Source organism: Actinia tenebrosa, unplaced genomic scaffold (assembly GCF_029948245.1).
Source record: "Actinia tenebrosa isolate PJP-AT-01 unplaced genomic scaffold, QUT_ActTen_1.0 PGA_scaffold9__36_contigs__length_13948895, whole genome shotgun sequence".
Taxonomy (NCBI): Eukaryota; Metazoa; Cnidaria; class Anthozoa; order Actiniaria; family Actiniidae; genus Actinia; species Actinia tenebrosa.
Window position 1 is genome coordinate 13,530,708 of NW_028292586.1, and position 22,385 is coordinate 13,553,092.

Genomic DNA, 22,385 nt, shown 5'->3' on the forward strand with positions numbered 1-22,385 from the left:
TTGATGCCACATCTTTTTTCAGATGTTACAAGGTGCAATCTGCTTAGGAACAGTATATACCACTCTTTGTGAAACCGGTGAGGTCAGCCATCTTGACTGGAAAAAAGAATTTACATGTCGGAGAAAGGATGTAATCCCTGACCTACAGACTAAATATAAAGAGTTTGAGGAGTTTTTAAAGGCATGGACGGAGATTTTGAACTGCCAGAGAAAGAAGTGTAAAGAACTGAACTATTTTACTGCGAAACAGCTACTTTACATGAGAAAAGAAATTGCTGATCTGAGAAGAGGACGAGAATTTGCAAGCTTACATGTTCAGGTAATGTCGACATGTTTAATGCCTCTGCTTACAGGTTCAGTTAATGTCAACATGTTTAATGCCTCTGCCTATGTTGTTACCATCGTCGTGGTCGTTCTTCATGATGTTTTCATGATGATGTTGATGACGAAGATTATGATGGTGATGATGGGGGTGATGAATGGTTATGGTATGGTGGTGGTGGTTGGGATTAATGGTGATGCTGGTGATGGTGATGATGGTGATGGGGATGGTGATGATGATGGTGGTGGTGATGGGGATGATGATGGAGATGGTGATGGTGATGGTGGTGATGGTGATGGTGATGGTGATGGTGATGGTGATGGTGATGGTGATGGATGATATACTGCTATGGTGATTGGAGTGATTGGTGATTGGATTGGAGTAATAGTGACATGATGTTGAAAATGCTGCTTATGATGATGATAACGCTGTTGCTGTTGCCTGTGATGATGATGGTGGTGATGTTGCTGCTATGATTGGAGTGAGGTTAATGGTAAGGTAATGATGTGATGGTGAAGCTGCTGCTGCTGCTAAGATTGAAGTGAGGTTGATGGTAAGGTAATGATGATGGTGGTGATGTTGCCGCTATGATTGGAGTGAGGTTAATGGTAAGGCAATGATGTGATGGTGATGCTGCTGCTGCTATGATTGAAGTGAGGTTGATGGTAAGGTGATGATGATGATGCTGATGTTGCTGTCATTGTCTTTTTCATTTAACGTCTTTTTTCAATTATTTTATTTATGTGATGATGCTGAGCAAGCATTTTTGACTTTATTTCGTTGCTAAAATATAAGCCACACACACCATAAACACGAGAAAGATGAACCAGCCAGAGGAGGTTATCAAAGAGTTTGATAAAATGGTTTTCTCTTTTGTTATTGAACTATTTTCTATTTCCCTTTCAGTTATATACCCTCCTCGATAGTGTGCTTCCAGGTGTTACTGCACGTTCATTACGAGAAGCATTGATTGCCATTGACATTGACGTTGACTTTCCTGAAGAGATCCATCCCTTATCGGAAACAGAAGAAGAAGAAAAAAATTCAGATAGCGATCTTAGAAAAAGATACGAGAAGTTTTTCAATAATGTTAAGGAGCTTGGATTTCCTGAAGAAGTCGCATTAGCAGCTATCGTGGCGTGTGACTGTCCTCGTGAGGAATCAGATCTCTTGATGTGGTGTTTACAAAACAATGGAAAAGAAGATGAAATTCAAGAGTTGTGTGATGAGGGATCCCAAAACCCTAAATACGCTTCTTTGTTTCCGCAAGAAAGTGTCCCAGATGTAACACTAGATGATGAAGAGAAGAAAAGTGATATTGACAGGTATAAATAGTTTGATATTCAGTTTGCTATGTCATTAAGCCTAGTATCTCACCTGGATCTTCGTGCAGGTTGGATCAAGGGTGGTGTAGTGCCCTGGGGTCTTGAGTTCGATTCCCATCTCCTTCTTGACTCGAGGGTTTTTCTTCAGGTTCTCTAGGTCTCCTCCCCCCGCAAAATCCAACCAAATTATTCCTATTCAATCGTGAGTTATCCGTGCCGTGACTTTCATCTGTGTCAGCCGTTGAATTTAATTATTACGTCATTATTTACCCATGATCAACTGACTATTTACCGGCATCAAACACTTTCATATTGTACTATATATATTATACTATATATATTATACTATATATATTATACTATATATATTATACTATATATATTGTACTTTTTTCCCCAAGACCAACAACAGAAGATGGAAGTCGTAACTTTGCAGCTGAACTTGATCAGACATTAGGTGGTTTGTACTTAAGCCTTGAGGAACTGAGTACTTTATTGGACTGTCTGGCTGAAGATTCGACTCAAGGTATATCAGGAACTGAAAAGTACTGATAAATCCAGTAGTTCAATTTCATTAACCTATTTTCTCATACAACGTTCAGCATAGTATTTCACTGACAAGAATCTTGACCTTGTCGGGATTGTGCGCAAAGCTGTTAACGAGTATGACGCGCACTGAATCATGGGTCTTAAATGGCATCCCACCCTAAACATTCCCATGATTCAGCGCGCCTCTTACTAGTTACCAGTTTCCCGCGCAACCTCGGAAAGTCCAATTCCAATTCTCGTTCTTCTTTTTCTTCCAGAGGACCAAAACAAATTTGCATTTCCCGGCTACCTGACGGTGGGAAAACCAAACCTGCTTCTTGTTCCTCAAAGTGAGTGCAACAAGTGTCGTTTTGATCATGGAAAAAAACTGACAAACTAACCATATTATAGAATATACATTCTTTTGCTGGGGCATTGATTAACAAGTAAACAGTTATTCTTTCTCATAGCCAGCGATAATCTAAAAGCACTTCAGAGCTTTCGACTACCATCCAAGAGTTTTTGTCAATGATGGTTTTGATTTTGGCGCGCGGCCTCGTTTTCAGAACGAAGCTGTACGATCGTTTTGTAGAATATAATTGTTACGGATTATTGCGGGGAAGTACTAGTAATATTTGTCGATAATTACTGATTAGAGAGTTTGGGCGGTTTTCTTCAGGAGACATTCTAGCTACTGTGCTTGGACTTTACATGGAAAGTAAAGGACTTCCATCAAGCCATGAAGTGTTGATTTGCACTCAAGACACCACTTTGGAAGAGGTAAAAGACCTCTGTCTAGTAACCAACCTCTATATATTATATATTCATTATATGCACCAGGGAGAAGGGCTGAAATTTAGGGGGATATAAATGTGAAATAAATAGGTGCATCTCAAATTTTACCCAGAGAATGAAGAGGGGGAGACCAAAATTTCAAGAGTATTGAAAAATATCACCTTGCTCCAACAACCTCTGGCATACATAGTGAATGCGGCCTTTGGCCCTAGCGGTCATTTGATGACAATTCTCTGAGAGTGAGGTTCGACTGTATATGCATTTACCTTTTTGTGTCGACTTATTTCATTGACGAACAGCTACACATGTTATTTGACACTGCTTTGTATGGATAAAATAACATTTTGGTCATGTTTGTATCTCAAGGTAAAGTTGTTATGGCGTCGAGTTTTAACCAACACGAGTGACAAGTTCTACTGTCTGGTGAATGCAGATCTCTTAAGCTATAATGTCAGCCAACAAGCCGTTCAAAGCTTCTATGACCTGGCTAAGCGTGAATACCCTGCCAGCGAAGGTACGCCTTCAAATTAGTTACAATAACTCAGAAAGAAGTATACTTATAAGCAATGAGCTATTATTAATACATTTATCTCTCCACTTATTGGCTGTGAACCTTCAGCCAATCCCTGACAGCGTGTGAACTTGGCATGATAAAATATTATCTGTGGGTTTTTCTGTAGATGATATATTTATCTTGTCAAGCTGATGCAGTCAAGGTCCGAACGGAGCTTTAAATTAACAAGTTTTGTTGTTATTAGACTACAAGGTTGTTGTGATATGTAGCAATGAACAGGAAGTCAAGTCACACATCGTGTCTGCCCTGGATGAGTATCGTGTCGCTGGAGCTCCTCGCTGTCCAAGACCATCTGAAGTGACAGACTATTTACAGGAACAGTTCGTTGCTCCAAGACCTCAACCAGTGGTTTATCAGGGTCATCGCATTGATTGGATACCTGCTGCTCATGTAGAAAGTCGAGACAGGTTAGATTAAGACTTGATTGATTAGCACCAAGATTTTATCAATTTTTGGTTTATAATGGAAGTTTTTTTGCTTATTCATTATCATTATTTGTTAGGCATTAATTATTTTATGTAGTGTTTAAAAAACGAGTAGGAGTGTTTTATCAGTTAAAACACTCATGAACAATTTATAAGATTTTGGTTCAACTGGAGCCACCATACACGTCACGAACATGGATTTTTATACTTCGATAGAGATTTGACGTCACGGGCATGCGCAACCAGATTCAATAGAAGCTCCCACACGTTGGATATTGCGTGCCAAGGCAAAGACAGGCACGTTAGTCAAAGATCATTAGTCATCCTCATAGTATTCGAGTGGTCTTTATATAAAGATCACATGTGTCTTTATATAAAATCACTTGAATACTAATGAAGAGGACTTTATCGGGTATAAAGGTTCATGCACGTGACGTGTATGGTGGCTGCAATTGGACCATAAGCTTATGAATTATTAATGAGTAATTTAACATTATTTGTTATTGATAACTATTAATTTTCATTGCTATTAATGATTATAGTTATTGTTTTCTCTAGTTATTAATTGATCATATATTTAAATATCTATTAGTAATTGGTAATATTATATAATATAATGATTTTTAATTATTTCATTTATTATTATCAATTAAATTCATAATATTTTTAATAATTATTAACTAGCTATCACTTATTAATTATTAGAAATTATTAAAATAACCTCTTTATCTCAAGGCTTTCAGTTCGAGTAATATCTTCGGACCGCGCGGGAACTGGTAAGAGTTTGATAGTGGAAGACTATTCTAAGAGGCTTGATAGCATCACAAACAACAGTACTGTGACGAAACTCTTGAAAGAACACGTGACTCCATACGTCATCGTTCCATTACATGGGAAAACAGCAAACTTGTCAGATACAGTTGGCGTCCTGCTTCCTTACTCACTCAAGACCGATGTCCCAATGTCCCGGATATTCCACATTGATGTCTCTCCCTCGGTATGATGATAATGATAATGATGATGATGATGATGTAACTATAACTTGCAATAGTTATTGCGCGGCTTCTTAACGCTTGTTGGTTTGTTGGTTCTTCTTACGAAACCAACAGAGCCAGCCCCACAAGTCGGGGTTTTGGCTTCTGTAACTCAGACACTTTCTGATCAGCGGTCTTACATGAGCTTCTTGCTTGGGGGGCTGTTTACCAGTCCCTTGCTCTGAGTGCCTGATCGGCGTAAATCAATTACAATGTCATCAAACTAAACTATTTTCGTTTCACGGTCAGGTGGAACACGGACTTGATACTTTACTCTTCAATTTGTTGCTCCTTGGCTCGATTCAAGACAACAAGGGTCGTGTATGGAAACGAAACCCACGTGACCTGTACATCGTAGAAGTGACGTCATCGCATGATACCCAGGACACAAGGGTGAGTGAGCATGGTCTGTTGTATTATATATCATGACTGATCTATATGGTTCGTCATGATCTAACCTACTCTTTCTTTGTATTAATTGGTTCACAGGCTACAGACAAGTACGCACGGTTGTACGATTTTTATCATGAGCTACCTCGCGTGACATGCGTGACGCCTATGAAAGCTTTAGATGAAATGAAAAAAGATACAGGTAATTGAGATTGTTATTAGCAAATCATAATCCAAAAGAAATGCTTCCTTGTGTGTCCAATATCACTCCTCGTAATGGTCTCTTTCGTTAGGTTCCTTCACTTCCACTACCACTACATTCTATATTTACAACACACAACGCTCAACTCAAATGTTAAATTTTATGGAGGGAGGAAAACCAGAGAATCCGGAGAAAAAACCTTGTGGCAAGGGAGAGAACAACACATCAAACAAACTCAACTCACATACGCGTTTGCTTAATTTTCTGCCAGCTTCAGACAGTTCCATGACATCGTTTAATGAAGGCCAGTTTCAGAGCGAGCCAATACAACGTGTATATCAATACCTACGACTTTATGACACTGCTCCCGAGATCCTTCACGAGTTTCAGTTTGAACCAGAAGAACTTGCTGAAGGTGGTGCAAATTGTCTATCTCTTCTCATGAGATACTGTGGCGTAACCGATCCGTCCTGGGCAGAGCTACGACACTTTGTGGATTTTCTTAATTATCAGTTAACAGACTTTGAACAAAGCGTATTCTGTCAGATGGAAAACGTAGCGGATACCTTGGAAGGATTTCGCATGTTTGTGGTTCGATTCATGACTTTCATGGCTCAGGTATTGTGCTAAGAATATTGTCCATGTTTTTTAAGGGTAGCATTAGAAAAAATAGAATTTAGTAGCTGGTACGTTTTCCCTTTAAGTTAATGTTACACGAGACGATTTTTAGCGCAATATTGTAACATAGCGTGCGCGGTAATAAAAATTGATGGCAACAATGTTGTGAGCCGCGAGTTTTAAAGGTGGTTCAAAAACCTGCAACATGTTGCCACAACAAAATATCGTTAAAAATTGTAACTGCGCGCCATGTTATACTAGAACAATTTTGTATGTAATCGTCTTGCGTAACACCACCACCAGACGCACGAGAGTAGGGTAAGGCAAAATTTAAACTTCATCCGGTTACTAAAAATAGCCCAATTAGGAATTTACATTGCGCGCGCCTTATTAAGAAGTTTCTTGCATGCACTCCATGCAAGTAGAAAGAGAGGTATATAAATATTTTGAACTTTATCAGGATTTCTCGACTCGCTCGCTAAGTGACATTGTTGTTGATGATGACGCTCCAAACGATGAACCGCCAGACATTGCTCAGTTTCAACTTCGTCGGAGATGGGAAAGCAGGTATGGGTAACATCATTCATACAAAACTCAATATCAGTCTTTTTATACTTGTTTTTTTTTGTCATGTACAGAAGTTCATGCTAGGAAATTGCTGATTAACAATGTTCTGCACGTCTGTTCTATATGTCAGTGGCGACTTTGAATAATGAGCTACCGATACAGGGTGCAATTTGCAATTTTTTGGATTTTGTTATTTCCCGTAGTCGCTCATTTGATATTTTATATCCCCAATCCAGCTGTCCTACCACCAAGGTAGCTGGGTCGACACAAAACTCAAACAAAAAACTCTAAGCTCAACTGCTTTTTAACGATGTTCCAATATAACAACGCAAATGCTTTCGTCTGAGAAACTTGATGAAGGGTCTGGGATATACTGACTACCACGTGATAATGTGTGTGTCTTTCTTTGCAGTCCTCATCCCTACATGTTCTTCAATCCCGACCATCAAACATTCACCTTCCTTGGGTTTCGTCTTGATCCGGATGGTAACTTAATCAACCCTTCGACGGGAGAGATGATCGAGCAACAACTGATGACAAGGCATCTCAGAACTGGACTTAACGTACAGCGGGTCAACTTCGATGAAGACTTTGAACAACTGAATAAGTATGTTATAAGTGATGGTGATGGTGACGTTGATGATGATGGTGGTAATGGTGGTGTTGATGAGGAGGAGGAGGATGGTGGTAATGGTGTAGATGATGATGATGATGATGACGATGACGATGGTGGTGTTAGTAATGATGGTGGTAATGGTGGTGATGATCATTATTATTATTATCATTACTATTATTACTCTTCACAGTTAACCAAATGACTGTTTCTGCTTTTTATCACAGAGGAGACAAAATCCAAAAGATTTGTGCGGTGTTGGGTGTTGAATGGCCGCGTGATCCTGATGATAGCTACGAACTGACAGAAGACAATGCAAAGAAAATGCTTGCAATACACATGCGCTTCAGGTTAAAAACCAAATGAATATGAAGTATTTGTGGTATCCCTGATGGAGACTGGACACATTTGACAAGGGTTTTTTCTTTTTTCTTTCTAGGTGTGGTATCCCTGTGGTGGTGATGGGAGAGACTGGATGTGGAAAGACAAAACTCATAAGATACTTGTGTGGACTGCAGAAAGGATTCGATGAGCGTAAAAACATGCTTCTTGTGAAGGTAGTTACAACTACATCATCTATTTTTGGTCTATTATACCTTAAAAATTAATTGTGTGTCTGTCTGTCTGTCTCAGTTCGTCAGTCACTGTCCATTTTTTTTATTGATCTGTCTGTCTGTCTGATTATCCAATGTCTGTTAGTCAGTCAGTGTCTTTCTGTCGGTCGGTCTGTCTTTCTGATTATCCAATGTCTGTTAGCCAGTCAGTGTCTTTCTGTCTGTCAGTCTCTCTTTCTGATTATCCAATGTCTGTTAGTCAGTCAGTGTCTTTCTGTCGGTCGGTCTGTCTGTCTGATTATCCAATGTCTGTTAGTCAGTCAGTGTCTTTCTGTCGGTCGGTCTGTCTGTCTGATTATCCAATGTCTGTCAATCAGTCAGTGTCTTTCTGTCGGTCTGTCTGTCTGATTATCCAATGTCTGTTAGTCAGTCAGTGTCTTTCTGTCTGATTATCCAATGTCTGTTAGTCAGTCAGTGTCTTTCTGTCGGTTGGTCTGTCTGTAGAACTAGAATTATTCAAATCATATCTCAGCCATAGAACTCAATACTGCTACATCGATAACGTCATCTCTGATCGAGGTGAATTACAATGCGGAGTTCCCCAAGGCTCTAATTTGGGCCCGTTACTGTTTCTTATATACATCAATGATCTACCAAACTGTTTAGAGTTTTTAACCCCAAGGATGTTTGCAGATGATACTACAATTACTATGGCTGGGACTAATACTTTACAAATTCAAAACATGTCTCTTCTGGATCTTGAAAAGTTATATGATTGGCTTTTAGCCAATAAATTAAGTCTTAATGAAACAAAAACAGAGTTTATGCTTATCGCATCAGATTATAAGCCTGCAAGCTTACTTCATGATCCAGAATTGAAGATAGCAGGAACTTGTATTAAAAGGGTTGCAACAGCTAAATCGCTAGGTGTCTATATAGATGAGAGGCTTTCTTGGTCAGCTCATGTTGATCATATTTCCAAGAAAGTTTCCTCAGCAATAGCAGGCTTAAGAAACATCAAACCTTATGTTGAAAAAGAAACCCTTTTGTTGATTTATCGTTCCTTAATTCAGCCACATTTTGATTATTGCGATGTGGTATGGGACAATTTGACAAAGGGTTTAACCACTAAGCTTCAAAGATTGCAAAACAGAGCTGGAAGAGTTATCACGAGCTCTGGATACGAAATTAGATCAGCAGATATTCGAAAGCAGCTACAGTAGGATAACTTAGCTGAAAGGAGAGCTAAGCATAAGGTTGCGATTATGTACAAAATCAAAACTAAAACTGCTCCTAATTATCTAAATGATAAATTCTCCACAGTAAACAGTACTAAGTCCTATAATTTAAGAGAGAATGAGGTAAATTTCAACTTACCATTACCAAGAACAGATTATCTAAAGAGATCATTCCTCTACCAAGGACCAAAACTGTGGAACTCCCTTTCGACAGATATTAAGAATTTAAAGTCTTTCCCAACATTTAGGAACAAGATTAAAAACTTTTCAGTTCTTGCTTGTGGTTCTGAGTGATCTTTTTACCTCACTTTTGATTCAACTACATAGCTACACTACAATAATGTAAATCTTAATATATTATTATTTTATATACTATCTTTTTATTTATAATGATGTACATAGCTAGATTTTAATACACGACTTTTATGTAAACCAGTTATCAAAACTGATGAAATTTCGTGATTAAATAAAGCTCATTCATTCATTCATTCATTCTGTCTGATTATCCAATGTCTGTCAATCAGTCAGTGTGTCTTTATGTCTGTCTGTCTGTCTGATTATCCAATGTCTGTTAGTCAGTCAGTCTGTCTGTCTAATGTCTGTTTGTCTGATTATCCAATGTCTGTCAATCAGTCAGTGTGTCTTTATGTCTGTCTGTCTGTCTGATTATCTAATGTCTGTTAGTCAGTCTGTCTGTCTGTCTAATGTCTGTTTGTTATTCTGTCTGACGTTGTTTTGCCTTCAAATCCATCATGATCAACCACGCCTATACTTCATGTAGGTACACGGTGGCACTACTTTCCAAGACATCGAAAAGAAAGTACAACAAGCCCGACAAATGGCAAAGGAAAATTCCAAAAACAACGTGGAAACAATCTTGTTTTTTGACGAAGTGAACACCACAGAAGCACTTGATCTTGTGAAGGAGATAATGGTGGATAGACGATTGAATGGACGTCCTCTTGATTCACAAGATGATGGTTTACGCTTCATTGCTGCCTGTAATCCTTACAGAAAGTAAGTCCACGTACGCGCGTCATATAACAAAATGTATTGACACGGTCTTTCGGTCCTATTTTAGCTTGCAAAGTAGCCCAGTTTGCACCCAGTTAGCACCTTCTTGATCACTAAAAGCGTTTTTATTGGTTTCCACAGACACACAGATACAATGATTAAGAAGCTGGAATCTGCTGGACTTGGTTACAGTGTCAAGACAGGAAACACAACAGAACGAATCGGTAGGTATATTATCATGCTATCTACATGACGACTAACGTCCAGATTTACAAGTGAGGAATAAGCAAAGCGTGGGATCCCTGTTTACACTTGAATTTAAGTTTCCACTCTTTGAATAGACCTCTTGCAGCACGTCGGAATGCAACTCACTTCGGATGACATAACAATAGGTTTCCGATTTTCAGGAGATTGAAATTCTTTTGTTTCCTCCAAATTGAGCTGCTTTGACGTCGCATGCAAGAGGGGTCTATTCGACGCCAAATAACCGCGCTTCGATAGAGATTAATTTGCAAGCGCGTACACTCTGTGCCATGGGATTGTGTACATTAACCGACTATACACTTGTTTCAGGTTGTGTTCCTCTACGTCACCTGGTTTACCGTGTTCATGCTTTACCCGACAGCATGAGATCTTTGATCTGGGACTTTGGTCAACTCAAACCTGAAGTGGAGCGACTTTATACCAGACAGATCGTCTTGCGACATGTAAATATTCTTTAGAATTTAGAATTTTTTCACAATGGCGAAGTCACAGCACTGAATAAATGACGTCTATATGATGTTATTGGTCTTCCCATGAGAATACTCGGGCACGGAAACGGTGCGGAATAAACGACGTCCATTGAATGACAATGCGTATAATACTGTTCGTCCAATCAGAATACTCGGGCACGGCAACGGTGCGGAATAAACGACGTCCATTGAATGACAATGCGTATAATACTGTTCGTCCAATCAGAATACTCGGGCACGGCAACGGTGTGGAATAAACGATGTCCATTGAATGACAATGCGTATAATACTGTTCGTCCAATCAGAATACTTGGGCACGGCAACGGCACAGAATGACTGACGTCTATTAAATGACAGTGCGCATGATCACTGGTCATTCAAACAGAATGCTCAGGCACGGCAACGGTACAAAACAAATGACGCCCAATGATTTACAATGCGCATGGTTACTGGTCATTCAAACAGAATGCTTAAGCACGGCAACGGTACAAAACAAATGACGCCCAATGAATTACAGTGCGCATGATCAGTGGTCGTCCAATCAGAATGATCGGAGGTGCCACGGTCCGTACCGTGGGTTTTTTCATTTCATACGCAAACTTCTCTGGCAAAGAAATGGTTTTATTTGTTTTTCGTTTACCTATAGGTGATAACAGAAGAACGTATCCCTGGCGATGAATCCCTAGTGGACGCCATTACAGCAGTACTAGCTGCATCCCAACAATACATGAGAGAACAATCCGTAAGTATCATCCACAATGGATAAGTATTATTAGTATTTATTTATTAATAATGGATATTTTATTACCAGGACGAGTGCAGCTTTGTTAGTCTTCGTGATGTGGAGCGTACGATGAATGTCATGGTGTGGTTCTACGAACATCGAGAAGTTTTTCAAAAATTTGCCAAACAAGAGGACAAGGACGCGACTGGAGGAACTGATAATGATAGTGAGGACAACCCTGACGATGAGGACAACCCTGACGATGATAATGACGATGATCATGAGTATGAGAGTGATAGCGATAGCGATGGGCACGTGAAAGAAATGAAAAATGAAGATAGGGAAGAAACAGCCACCAGAGAATACGAAAAATCACGACCAGGATTTATGTTTCCTGGCTTAAAGAGAAGTATATTCCATCAGCCACAAGAGCCTGCTGATTTAGAACCCATTTCATCGGGATCTGGTTTCAGATTTTCTCCCCATTTTCCTGATGTTGGAAATGAGTACATCCCAGTGAGGGCATTCGTCTCTGAAGACATACCAGACATACCTTATTTCATCGAGGAGGAAGAAGAAGACTTAGATGACCCCACGAAGGTAGTTAAGCAAGTGCTGCATTTATTATTTCATATTATTAATATATTTATATATTTTTACTGATTATTGTTACTATCTTTAGGATCTAGATCCAGTCACGTGGTCTCTTATTCTAGCCATTGGTGTTTGCTATCACGCAAAGCTACAAGACAGATCGCAATACCGTCAAGACATAGCAAAGACCTTCAAACGTCCTTGTCTCTTGTATGGTGGTGCAGACAGAATACTACAAGAAATTACTAGGTACTCGTTATTGGTTTCGTCTGTCCCTATGAAAAGTAGAATTTTCAGAGCCGTTTCCGTTAGTAGCAAAACAATACAGCAAACTCGTAATCGTACTTTATACGTACCGCATCTCACCGTAACCGTGACGGCGCGTTGTGATTGGATCAAATTACTGGAAAACAATAGGAGGACAATTTCAGTGTTACTGGCAAGTCGTACCTTTTCCACTCATACGATTACCGTGTGAATGCTTCTTGTGGGTTTATCCACATTGACCATATGTTTTTGTACAAAGTGTTTAACACGGTTTATCATATTTTAGTTGCCAGAAAGCAGTGCTAGAAGAACTTGATCCAGGTCCAAACATCGCTCGTAACACAGCCCTCAGCGAGAACGTGTTCATGATGGTGATTTGTATCGAGCTTCGTATCCCTCTGTTTGTCATCGGTAAACCAGGCAGCTCCAAATCTCTCGCTAAGACAGTTGTGGCTGATAATATGCAAGGAGATGCGTCCAAGTCTAAGCTATTCAAGTCATTTAAAGAGGTAACTTTAATTTAGTCATTTTGAAGTCATTTTAAAGTTTGACACATGTAATGGTATCGTTTGATTATCATTATTTAGGTTCAGATGTCATCGCATCAGTGCAGTCCTCTCTCCACCCCTGAGGGGATACAGGAGACATTCAGGCAGTGTGCAAACTTTCAGAAAGATAAAAACCCAGAGAAGTTCGTATCAGTGGTAGTACTAGACGAGGTTGGCTTGGCTGAAGATTCACCTTTGATGCCACTGAAGACGCTACACCCGTTACTGGAAGATGGAGTGACATCATCTGATGACATCATCGAGACAGATGAAAAGCCAACTCGAGTTGCCTTTATTGGGCTATCTAACTGGGCACTAGACCCCGCCAAGATGAACCGAGGGATCATGTTGTCACGTGATGTTCCGGGTGAAAGAGAACTGGAAGATAGTGCAATGTAAGTGCAATAGATAAATATCTATCTATCATTATAGTATGATGCCTGGCTTACCGCGCTGGGTATATATCACATACTTGTTAACCCTCCCTCTAGCCAATCCGACAAAGCGTATCGTACTAAAGTTGATGATTGGTTGTTTTCAACAGGGGGATTTGCGCAAGCGATAAAGAGATACAAGGACTGATGAAACCCATCATCCCAGAACTAGCTGCGGCTTATTCAGAGCTATACCAACAGCAGAAAGAAATACAAGTACTGACAGAAGCAAATAAGGATGAATTCTTCGGACTGAGGGATTTTTACAGGTAAGAACTGTGATCATAGACGTCTTTACCTTGGTCACGTTTATGATTGATGATTTATGAATTTATATAGCGCCTTTTCTATATGAATATAATCAAAGGCGCTTTAAATTGAGAAGTGAATGACAGATTGCTTTTTGTGCAATTTACAAGCATGAGAGATGGTTAGTATGAAGTGTAGGCACTGAGGGTGGTCACTGCCAGGGTTTCTTTACGTCCTCAGTGGTTCTTTTACGTCCCTCCGATGTTGGTTAGTAATGATGAGTGTGGAGAGACAGGACCGCCATTTAAAGTGATCATCCGAGCCACACTTGAAAGTCTAACCATTTGCAGATGTAATTACAAAGGCAGCACTTTATCCTCAGTTATTTAAGACCCTGAGTGTTGGTCCGGCCGGGACTCGAACCACGACCTCCCGCACGAAGGTCCGATGCTCAACCAACTGAGCCAACCGGTTGGCGGTTTTCCCACGTTTTCCCTTTTTAGACCACATGTTATTTCCTAGAGTATCATTTCTTTGTTTAACGGTTGCTCACAAAAAGAAACGTGAATATAGATAGATACAAGCTAGAAAGAAGAATCATAGTCTAGGGAATGACACGTGGTATGGAATGGGAAAACCTTACGCCCAAGGTAAAGAAGTCTATTACATTCGGGAAGGGCACCGTAGACTAGTAGCTCCAAGCTTCCTGAATGAACAGCGTTTAATGCTGTAACAAGAAGTATGAATAAAAGCTGAGTTTAAATATGATAGTCGCTCTGAACCCTTACAGAACGTTATTTGGTGTGCAGTTCAAAAGACAAGCATTGATTAAACCAGTATTTGTTCTTTCTAGTCTGATAAAAATGTTGCGCGTCATCGCTGAGAAGAAACGTCTTGTCCCTGATTGGAGGGATGTAGAATATGCTGTAAGACGTAACTTTGGTGGACTTGATGTCGATGAGCTGAAACCAGTAGACATCTTTATGGAGCATCTTGGTATCGATGACCACGTTAGAAGGGTAATGTAAAAATGTATCTAGTGAAGGAAGAAAGGAAGGGTGGAAGAAACAAACAAACAAATGAATAAACAAATGAATGAACAAACAAACAAGTAAACAAATAAACGAACAAACAAACAAACAAATGAACAAACAAACAAACAAATGAACAAACAAACAAACAAAAAAAGACGAATATGGACATACGTACTGACAAGGGAGGGAGGGAGGAATGAAAAGGGTATGAATGGATAGAAATGGCCGATTTTTTAGCCATGGTTTAAAAAAATGAGCAGATAATCGTTTTTGTTAGTAATGAAATGTGTCTGCTTTCATTTGCAGGAAGAACAAGATCAAGAGGCAAGAGACGTCAGTCCTCTAAAACTGATCAAGTCCAGTCTGGAAAAGGATTCTTCGGAAAAGTAAGAAAATAATTCAATATAAACGAGGGCTTAGATGTCCTTGTTATCTTAATCGTCTTCTTATTTTCCCCTCCATAGAGATAGTCGTTACCTGCTGATTCTGACGGAGAACCATGCTGCTCTTGGTATTGTTGAACATCATCTAAAACAGATGCAAGACGATAAACAAGACGATAAACAAGACGATAAACAAGACGATACACAAGACGATACACAAGACGATACACAAGACGATACACAAGACGATACACAAGACGATACACAAGACGATACACAAGACGATACACAAGACGATAAACAAGACAATAAACAAGACAATCTCGACCCTGTGTTGATCTTCGGCAGCAGCTTCCCTAAGGACCTTGAATATACCCAGGTAAACAAAAACTGTAAGAAATTATCATATATTATTTTTAATAGATTATAGATTATTTATACTCATTAATAATCTATAATATTGTTGAATGGTGTTACGAATAATCTCTGATATTGTTGAAAGGTGTAACTAATAATTACTAATAATCTCTAATATTTTTGAATGGTGTTACTAATGATCTCTGATATTGTTGAAAGGTGTAACTAATAATTACTAATAATCTTTAATATTTTTGAATGGTGTTACTAATAATCTCTGATATTGTTGAAAGGTTTGTCGAAACATCAATGATATTAAAGTATGCATGGAGACTGGTCGCACTGTTATTCTGCTGAATATGGAAAGTCTTTACGAGGGCTTGTATGATGCTTTGAATCAGGTGAGTAAATCCATCATAAATCGATATATTATCCGTCCTTTTTAGGTCTCTTCGCAGTATTTCTTTTAGATGGGAGTATCGAGTAACTTATTTTTGGATAATAACAAAATTTGGTTTAGATTGAATTTAAATTTTTTTTTGTGGACGGAGGAAAGCCTGAGAAATTGCGCAACAAGAAATTGACACATGACAGGGGATATGAGTATTAGCCATTTCGAGGTTGAGCAAAAGACTGGGTCGAGTTGGCGTTCAAGTGCATTGTGGGAGTGTTTTAGGGAACTAAATAGACGCCATCTTGGAAATATGTCCCGTAAAACAGCCCCACAATGCACTGTTATGCCAACTCGACCCAGTCTTTTATTCAACCTTGGAATGGCTAATAGAACCCATTCCCTCAGAGTTGGGTGGCGTCGCATTAGCTACAGCTATTATACATGCACATTCGATATGCGGTTGAGTCACAGGGAGCCCAATTTAGATTAAAGTGAACGGTGAAAATAACATTAGATACCATAGGGGAATTTTATAGGAAAACAAAGGCGCGCGCGAAAAATTTCTCTAGTGCATTTTTTATCGATTTTTTTACCCTTTCGCATTACGGAGGTCATTATCTTGACCTCGAATTAAAAAAAATATTATTATTTAGTTTTTCCGATTTTATTTTCACCATTCACTTTAATCTAAATGTTGGTAGCACGTGATGAAATTTTGTTTTTCAGTATTACGTAGAATTCGCAGGCAACCGTTATGTTGACCTTGGATTAGGATCACACCGTGTCAAGTGCAGAGTACATAAAGACTTCAGGTAAAACTACAATGACGATAAAGATTGTACTTGCTTGTCTAGCGCGTGGAGAATACTTTACTGACTGGGAATGACTATGACCAGGGCAGTGCCGCGCGCGCGTATTCTGATTGGATAATTAGTGATCTTGCGCGCTTTGATTGGTGCAGTCTCGTCAGTCTGCACCATGACCGTGCCGTAATCCGTGCAGCTTGACAGTCGTCATGGAATCTACTCAGTATTATCTCAAGGGAACTCTTCCTCATTCCACAGGAAGCCCAATTTCTTTTCTAATTTCTGTTTCATAGTCTCCAGTGAAGGAGGCTAGAATCTACTCTAATAATTTGTAATATATTTTTTGATGGTTATTCACAGGCTGATTGTAATAGCCGAGAAGGACACAGTGTACAAAAAGTTCCCAATCCCATTGATAAACAGACTGGAGAAACATTTCCTTGTTTTGTCTACAAGCCTCACAAAACCACAAGAAAAATTGGTCGCAACGCTTAAAAGTTGGGTTCAACTTTTCTCGAGCATCGATATACCAGGCTACATAGGAAATAAAAAGTAAGTCAGAGATCTGCCTGCAACTTGATGTAGTATCAATCCGAGAGAGTCTAGAAACAAAGACGTGGCGGCCATATAGAAATCTTTTATAAAATACCAACATGGCGGCGATGGCGTAATGTAAAAGAAAAGCTAGACCTAATAATTGTTTATTTTTTGTCAGGAAATTCACAGAAGATGACGCGTTTGTAGGTTACCATGACGACACCATTCCTTCAGTAGTCTTGCAAGTTTGCAGTCAACTTGGACAAGATGGAACAACAGTTGTTGACGACCTGAAAGATCAATGGGAAGAGGAGGTAATTGTATCGTTCACTAAGCAAGGCTGGTCTGATCTAAGTCAGGGCACGGCTAACCCACAAATGCAATAGTCCCTTACACAGTTCCCGGCGCCATCTTGAAAGGTAGCCATGCCTTTGCAACAATGCAGGACGAACGGTGAGCTTGCAATGATAGAGACATGTAGATAATTATCCAAGGCTTTAAAAGATGTTTTTAACGCAATATCACCGTACTTCTCGGTTCGATGCAAAGGCACGGCTACCTTTCAAGATGGCGCCGGGAACTGTGAAGGGGACTATTGGATTTTAGCTTGTTGGTTTCGTGTAGAATAGAAAGCGCCTCACTGACTAATCAGAAAACAGTAAACTAGACATAGATTGAACTGATAACCGTGTTAGCCAATCAGATTATCACCTTCTCACGCTCTTATTATATCGATGCGCTATCTGATTGGCTGGTTGAAAATACTGAACTAAATGTCGCAATATGATTGGTTATTGATACTAGTTTATCGGAGTATTCCCTGTTGGGACATCCGCATAGTAAAATCAAGGGTGCGCGTCTTATTATGTTACAATTTTGGATTAACGTCAGCTGCTTTGCAGGTGCTGATGCAGTGCAAGAGACGGCTTGTGCAGTGCTGTCCACCAGATGCCATTGTCAGGTTACATTACAGTAAACTACAACATGAAGCAGATGAGCTGTGGGATATTTATAAGCAGCAACAACATTCCAGCTTAGCATCGTTTGTGTCCAGTGTAGACAAGAGACATCACCAAGATGGTCTCTTGATCCAGGTATAGTGGTCACGTGAATTGATCAATGCATTTTTATTAGTTAGACTGCATCTCTGTATACATGGATTATTGAGGTCTATAACAATTTTATTATCATCAGGTATCGACCCACTCCAAGCTTCTGTCCGAACAGAACCTGAAAGAGATAGGACAATCACTTAATCTGTACCATCAGGCCATATCCTGCATCACACTGCAACAGTTCCAAACAGAACAACAGTTCTGTGATAGTGTAGGGTTGGTATTTTAAAAAGTTCATTCATTTTAAAGTTTTTATTTTATTGATACCTTGTAACAATCCCTGGGCAGAACAATGACAGGGTATGGCTAACTCACAGATGGAACCCTGAAACAACCTCTGGGCTGATCTAAGTCAGGGCATGGCTAACTCACAGATGGAACCCTAAAATAACCCCTGGGCAGAACAATGACAGGGCATGGCTAACTCACAGATGGAACCCTGAAATAACCCCTGGGCAGAACAATGACAGGGCATGGCTAACTCACAGATGGAACCCTGTAATAACCCCTGGGCTGAATAATGACAGGGCATGGCTAACACACAGATGGAATTGGAATCGATCGCGACAACCCAGCCAAGATTAGAGGCGAATACACATCAACCGATACACGATACACGTTTATAAGTAACTTGATTTTAAACTGACCATCATTTTGCTGTGACTGACCTTCCTTTATCTTTTAACTAGGAACTTCTTTGCGAAGCAAGGAGGGAGAGAGTGCCTCCTGATTGTCCAGTGCAATGCAGAAGATTTGTCATTCAACTTGTTGGCTTGTGCTCGACATCATCTCCTGAAACAGCGTTCCAAAATCACAGAAGAAATTCACGAAGATGCTGAACCAACTCACATCATTGTCATTATTCAGCTTCCCAAGATGTTTGGTCGCTATCCCAACTTCGTTGGCTTCCAGGGGCAACGATGGGAGTCTGTTCACATTGACGAACTTTTTACACCCTCTTTTTATGTCCCTTCCTTGGAGAATGTTAAAGACCATTCTCTGAGTGAACTCTTTGAAGCATCTATTGACGTGTGCTTTTCGAGGACTGATGAAGAGGAACAAGTGTTAGATGCTGTTGATGTGATTAAGCAGTCTGTGCAGGCAGCCGCGGGACGCATTGAAGATGGACCACACACAGCTTCTAGGGCAACTAAGAGAATTGTGATATTGTTAAGTTTGCTCACCAACGACAGAAGTGAAGGTGAATGACAGTGATGACCAAAACTGTGATTATCATATATATACGATTTATATCGCGCCGTTTCTATGTGTATACTCAAAGTTCCTTACAATCGTGAAAGGTGGTTAGTATGAGTGTAGGCACTGAGGGTGGTCACTGCTAGGGTTTCTGTACGTCCTCAGGTTCTTTCACGTCCCTTCGATATTGGTTAGTAAAGATAAGATTTATTGTGTTTTCGTATCAACAGAACTCGATGAAGACTCCTTTTCGCATGTCCTTTTACGTCGTGTGCACCATCTCTTAAAAGAAAAGGACGCCTCGGCCCCAAAACAAGGCGCAAATTGGTCCACATCAGAGTCTCTTGAGTCTTCTGAGCTTCAAGAAAGTGGGACGTACAGGAAAGCATTATGGCGTCGAATCCAGAACGCTGTTGTGCCAGTATTATCCGAGGTGATCGCGTACATGGATAGAGATGGGAATCTAGAATTACTACAGACAGATGTACCCTGGATTAAAGACCTATGGCTAAAGATCTTTGCAGATGATAAACTGGCTCAACTCCACTATGATTCAGTTCTAACAAATGATGAAGATGGCAGGCAAATCAAAAAACACGTGCCCGTGACGTCATCTGGACGAGATTCTCATTGGTTTCAATGTCAGCTTCCATTCTCGTGGCTGTTGAAAGAAAATATTGACAACATTTGGCTCCAGGCAAAGAGCGTGTCAGGTAAGTACTTCTTTTCGGGTGGCATGTGCTGCTATGGTGCTGTGTTTGAAAACTGTACAGTTCAAGCCTGGGGTCGCGGGTTCGTTGTTCATTCATTCGAGGATTTCTCTCCACATTCTCCAAGGTTTTTATCCCTCCGTAGAAATCAAGTTGAGTGTCGTAAATTAGTGAATGTAGTGGTAGTGCGTGTGGAGGGAACCTCACGGAATAGCCCATGATAATGAAGTGTGTTAATGGTAAGGTAGCCTTGTTCAGCTTTGCCTTGCTTGCCATTTGTTCGTCAAGTTACGCGCATGCGCATGGCAGTCTTCAGTCCTGCCCACATGTCGAATCCAGTCTTTAGCTTTAATAATGGTATTTCCTCTTATAGGAAACTCAGATGAACACTTAAGCATCCAAGAATGCTTTCAAGGATTTGTCACACACTCAGACATTTGTGATGAAATAAATGTCATCGAGAAGAACCAGGATGCTATGGAGAGATATATCCACGACTTCGTACACATGAACTGTAAACCTGTGGAGCAAGGAGAAGACGAGGTAAATAACATGTTACGGTGCTTCTCAATATCTCGCAAGGAATCGTACGATTTGTTGTTCATTGCTGACAAAATATAATTTTGGCAGAAGTCATTTCAAGTTTTTCTCTGACATTGTCAGTTTTCAATGGTACATGGAATGACTTGGAAACGCCTTGATTGACATCTACTTCAATCCTACGTCGTCGCGATGACCATTCCACGCGTCCTATTGAGAGGCTGGTATTATAAGCGCACCCGATCAATAACAACAGCTTTTCTTATGCCACTATTCTGTTTCGTTGCAGCTAATTGCACGAGCTCTAGTCGTGGAAGCAAGACACCAGCACGCCCTATCGGCTTCACATGACGCCGATTTCGAGTTCCCTAACATCTCTCTTGTTCACAAGGCTTATTCTTACATCGAGCATCGAATAGCTTGCTTCAGTCAACTCGTACAATGCTTTCCTGGTATTGTACCCAAGCTTCTTGATATATTCACCCCAGACGAAAATGAAATGGTAAGGCGAAAATGAAATGGTAAGAAATATAGCAGTTTTACAAACCCTGTAACTTTGTAGCTTATGTAGCTATTTTCTCTAGATCTTGGATGCCATGGCCCTTCAAATGTGTTTGGAAAGCCTAGAACCACTGGAAAAGAGCTTTAACAATTCCGGTGAAGCAAAGAAATGGTGTGATGATGTGGTTGCTGTCAGAGCTACAGCAGAGAGGATATTGAATACCATCGACAGAAACCAACTGGAAGATGAAGAGAAAAGAATGAGTATCATTGATTGCTGTAGGTCAGTAAAGAGAGAACCATACGCTAAGTACGTAGAATTAGATATCAAACTCGTACATCTCATGTGGGTCATTATTAGAGAATGACACAAAGAAAGAAAAAAGGAAAGAAAGAAAGAGAAAGAAAGAAAAAGAAAGGAAGAAAGAAAGGAAAAAAGGAAGCAAGAAAGAAAAAAAGAAAAAAAAAGAAGTGGTTAGCCAATCAGAGCGTACTATTCATTGGGTAGTTTTTACCTGTTGTTTTTGCTTCCTACAGACCTCTGTGGGCGCGCTTGACAGCTGTTCGTCTCTTTATCGAACATGTATATCCCTCAAAGAAGAAAGTCAGAAAAACAGACCCTGAAAACATTATCAAGTTGTGCAAGGTGAGGTTCAACTGTGAAAACAAGTAGAGAAATTAACGTGAAGTTGTTTGAAGCACGCGACCAACAAGGATATGCATTGCACTTGCGTGCGCGTTGTGATTGGTCAAGACGACGTTTAAAGTGAGAAATGGCGTGTTCTGATTTTATTGATTCTCTTTTTTTTAAACCTCTTTTATAAGGTTCTGGATGGCAAGACAGACTTTTCAAGAGCAAGCTCGATCGAAGCAGTTGAACTGTTTCTGTTTGAATGCATCGAAAACTATAAAAAGTAACGAACCTTTAATGGACAATTATACATTAAGATTTATCTGCGTCATTATTGCCATAATCATTACTATTGTCATCATGACAAGCAACATGACCACCATCATCACCATCATCCATTATCATTATTATTAACCTCATCATAATCATCA

The 22,385-nt window shown here is 39.9% G+C and overlaps 1 protein-coding gene across 2 annotated transcripts in view; it reads left to right on the plus strand.

Moving 5' to 3' along the window:
• The window catches only part of LOC116298210 (E3 ubiquitin-protein ligase rnf213-alpha), a 44,418-nt gene that overhangs the window by 11,551 nt on the left and 10,482 nt on the right, over positions 1-22,385 (plus strand). Inside the window, exons 19-59 of one of the 2 annotated variants that reach the window (XM_089025048.1) lie at positions 23-319; positions 1,229-1,647; positions 2,049-2,173; positions 2,454-2,525; positions 2,855-2,955; positions 3,337-3,484; positions 3,729-3,951; positions 4,705-4,966; positions 5,253-5,396; positions 5,493-5,595; positions 5,867-6,213; positions 6,674-6,780; positions 7,193-7,387; positions 7,621-7,743; positions 7,833-7,950; positions 9,967-10,202; positions 10,341-10,423; positions 10,773-10,906; positions 11,580-11,675; positions 11,745-12,257; positions 12,340-12,500; positions 12,805-13,027; positions 13,106-13,461; positions 13,611-13,769; positions 14,603-14,768; positions 15,090-15,169; positions 15,248-15,354; positions 15,487-15,545; positions 15,817-15,924; positions 16,644-16,729; positions 17,084-17,275; positions 17,439-17,574; positions 18,163-18,354; positions 18,455-18,591; positions 19,065-19,576; positions 19,803-20,285; positions 20,656-20,825; positions 21,112-21,324; positions 21,407-21,606; positions 21,861-21,969; positions 22,149-22,237. In XM_089025048.1, coding sequence (XP_088881174.1) covers positions 23-319; positions 1,229-1,647; positions 2,049-2,173; positions 2,454-2,525; positions 2,855-2,955; positions 3,337-3,484; positions 3,729-3,951; positions 4,705-4,966; positions 5,253-5,396; positions 5,493-5,595; positions 5,867-6,213; positions 6,674-6,780; positions 7,193-7,387; positions 7,621-7,743; positions 7,833-7,950; positions 9,967-10,202; positions 10,341-10,423; positions 10,773-10,906; positions 11,580-11,675; positions 11,745-12,257; positions 12,340-12,500; positions 12,805-13,027; positions 13,106-13,461; positions 13,611-13,769; positions 14,603-14,768; positions 15,090-15,169; positions 15,248-15,354; positions 15,487-15,545; positions 15,817-15,924; positions 16,644-16,729; positions 17,084-17,275; positions 17,439-17,574; positions 18,163-18,354; positions 18,455-18,591; positions 19,065-19,576; positions 19,803-20,285; positions 20,656-20,825; positions 21,112-21,324; positions 21,407-21,606; positions 21,861-21,969; positions 22,149-22,237 — 7,784 coding nt within the window. Of the gene's footprint in view, positions 1-22; positions 320-1,228; positions 1,648-2,048; positions 2,174-2,453; positions 2,526-2,854; positions 2,956-3,336; positions 3,485-3,728; positions 3,952-4,704; positions 4,967-5,252; positions 5,397-5,492; positions 5,596-5,866; positions 6,214-6,673; positions 6,781-7,192; positions 7,388-7,620; positions 7,744-7,832; positions 7,951-9,966; positions 10,203-10,340; positions 10,424-10,772; positions 10,907-11,579; positions 11,676-11,744; positions 12,258-12,339; positions 12,501-12,804; positions 13,028-13,105; positions 13,462-13,610; positions 13,770-14,602; positions 14,769-15,089; positions 15,170-15,247; positions 15,546-15,816; positions 15,925-16,643; positions 16,730-17,083; positions 17,276-17,438; positions 17,575-18,162; positions 18,355-18,454; positions 18,592-19,064; positions 19,577-19,802; positions 20,286-20,655; positions 20,826-21,111; positions 21,325-21,406; positions 21,607-21,860; positions 21,970-22,148; positions 22,238-22,385 lie in introns of both variants that reach the window. The other variant, XM_089025047.1, reaches the window with a different exon arrangement.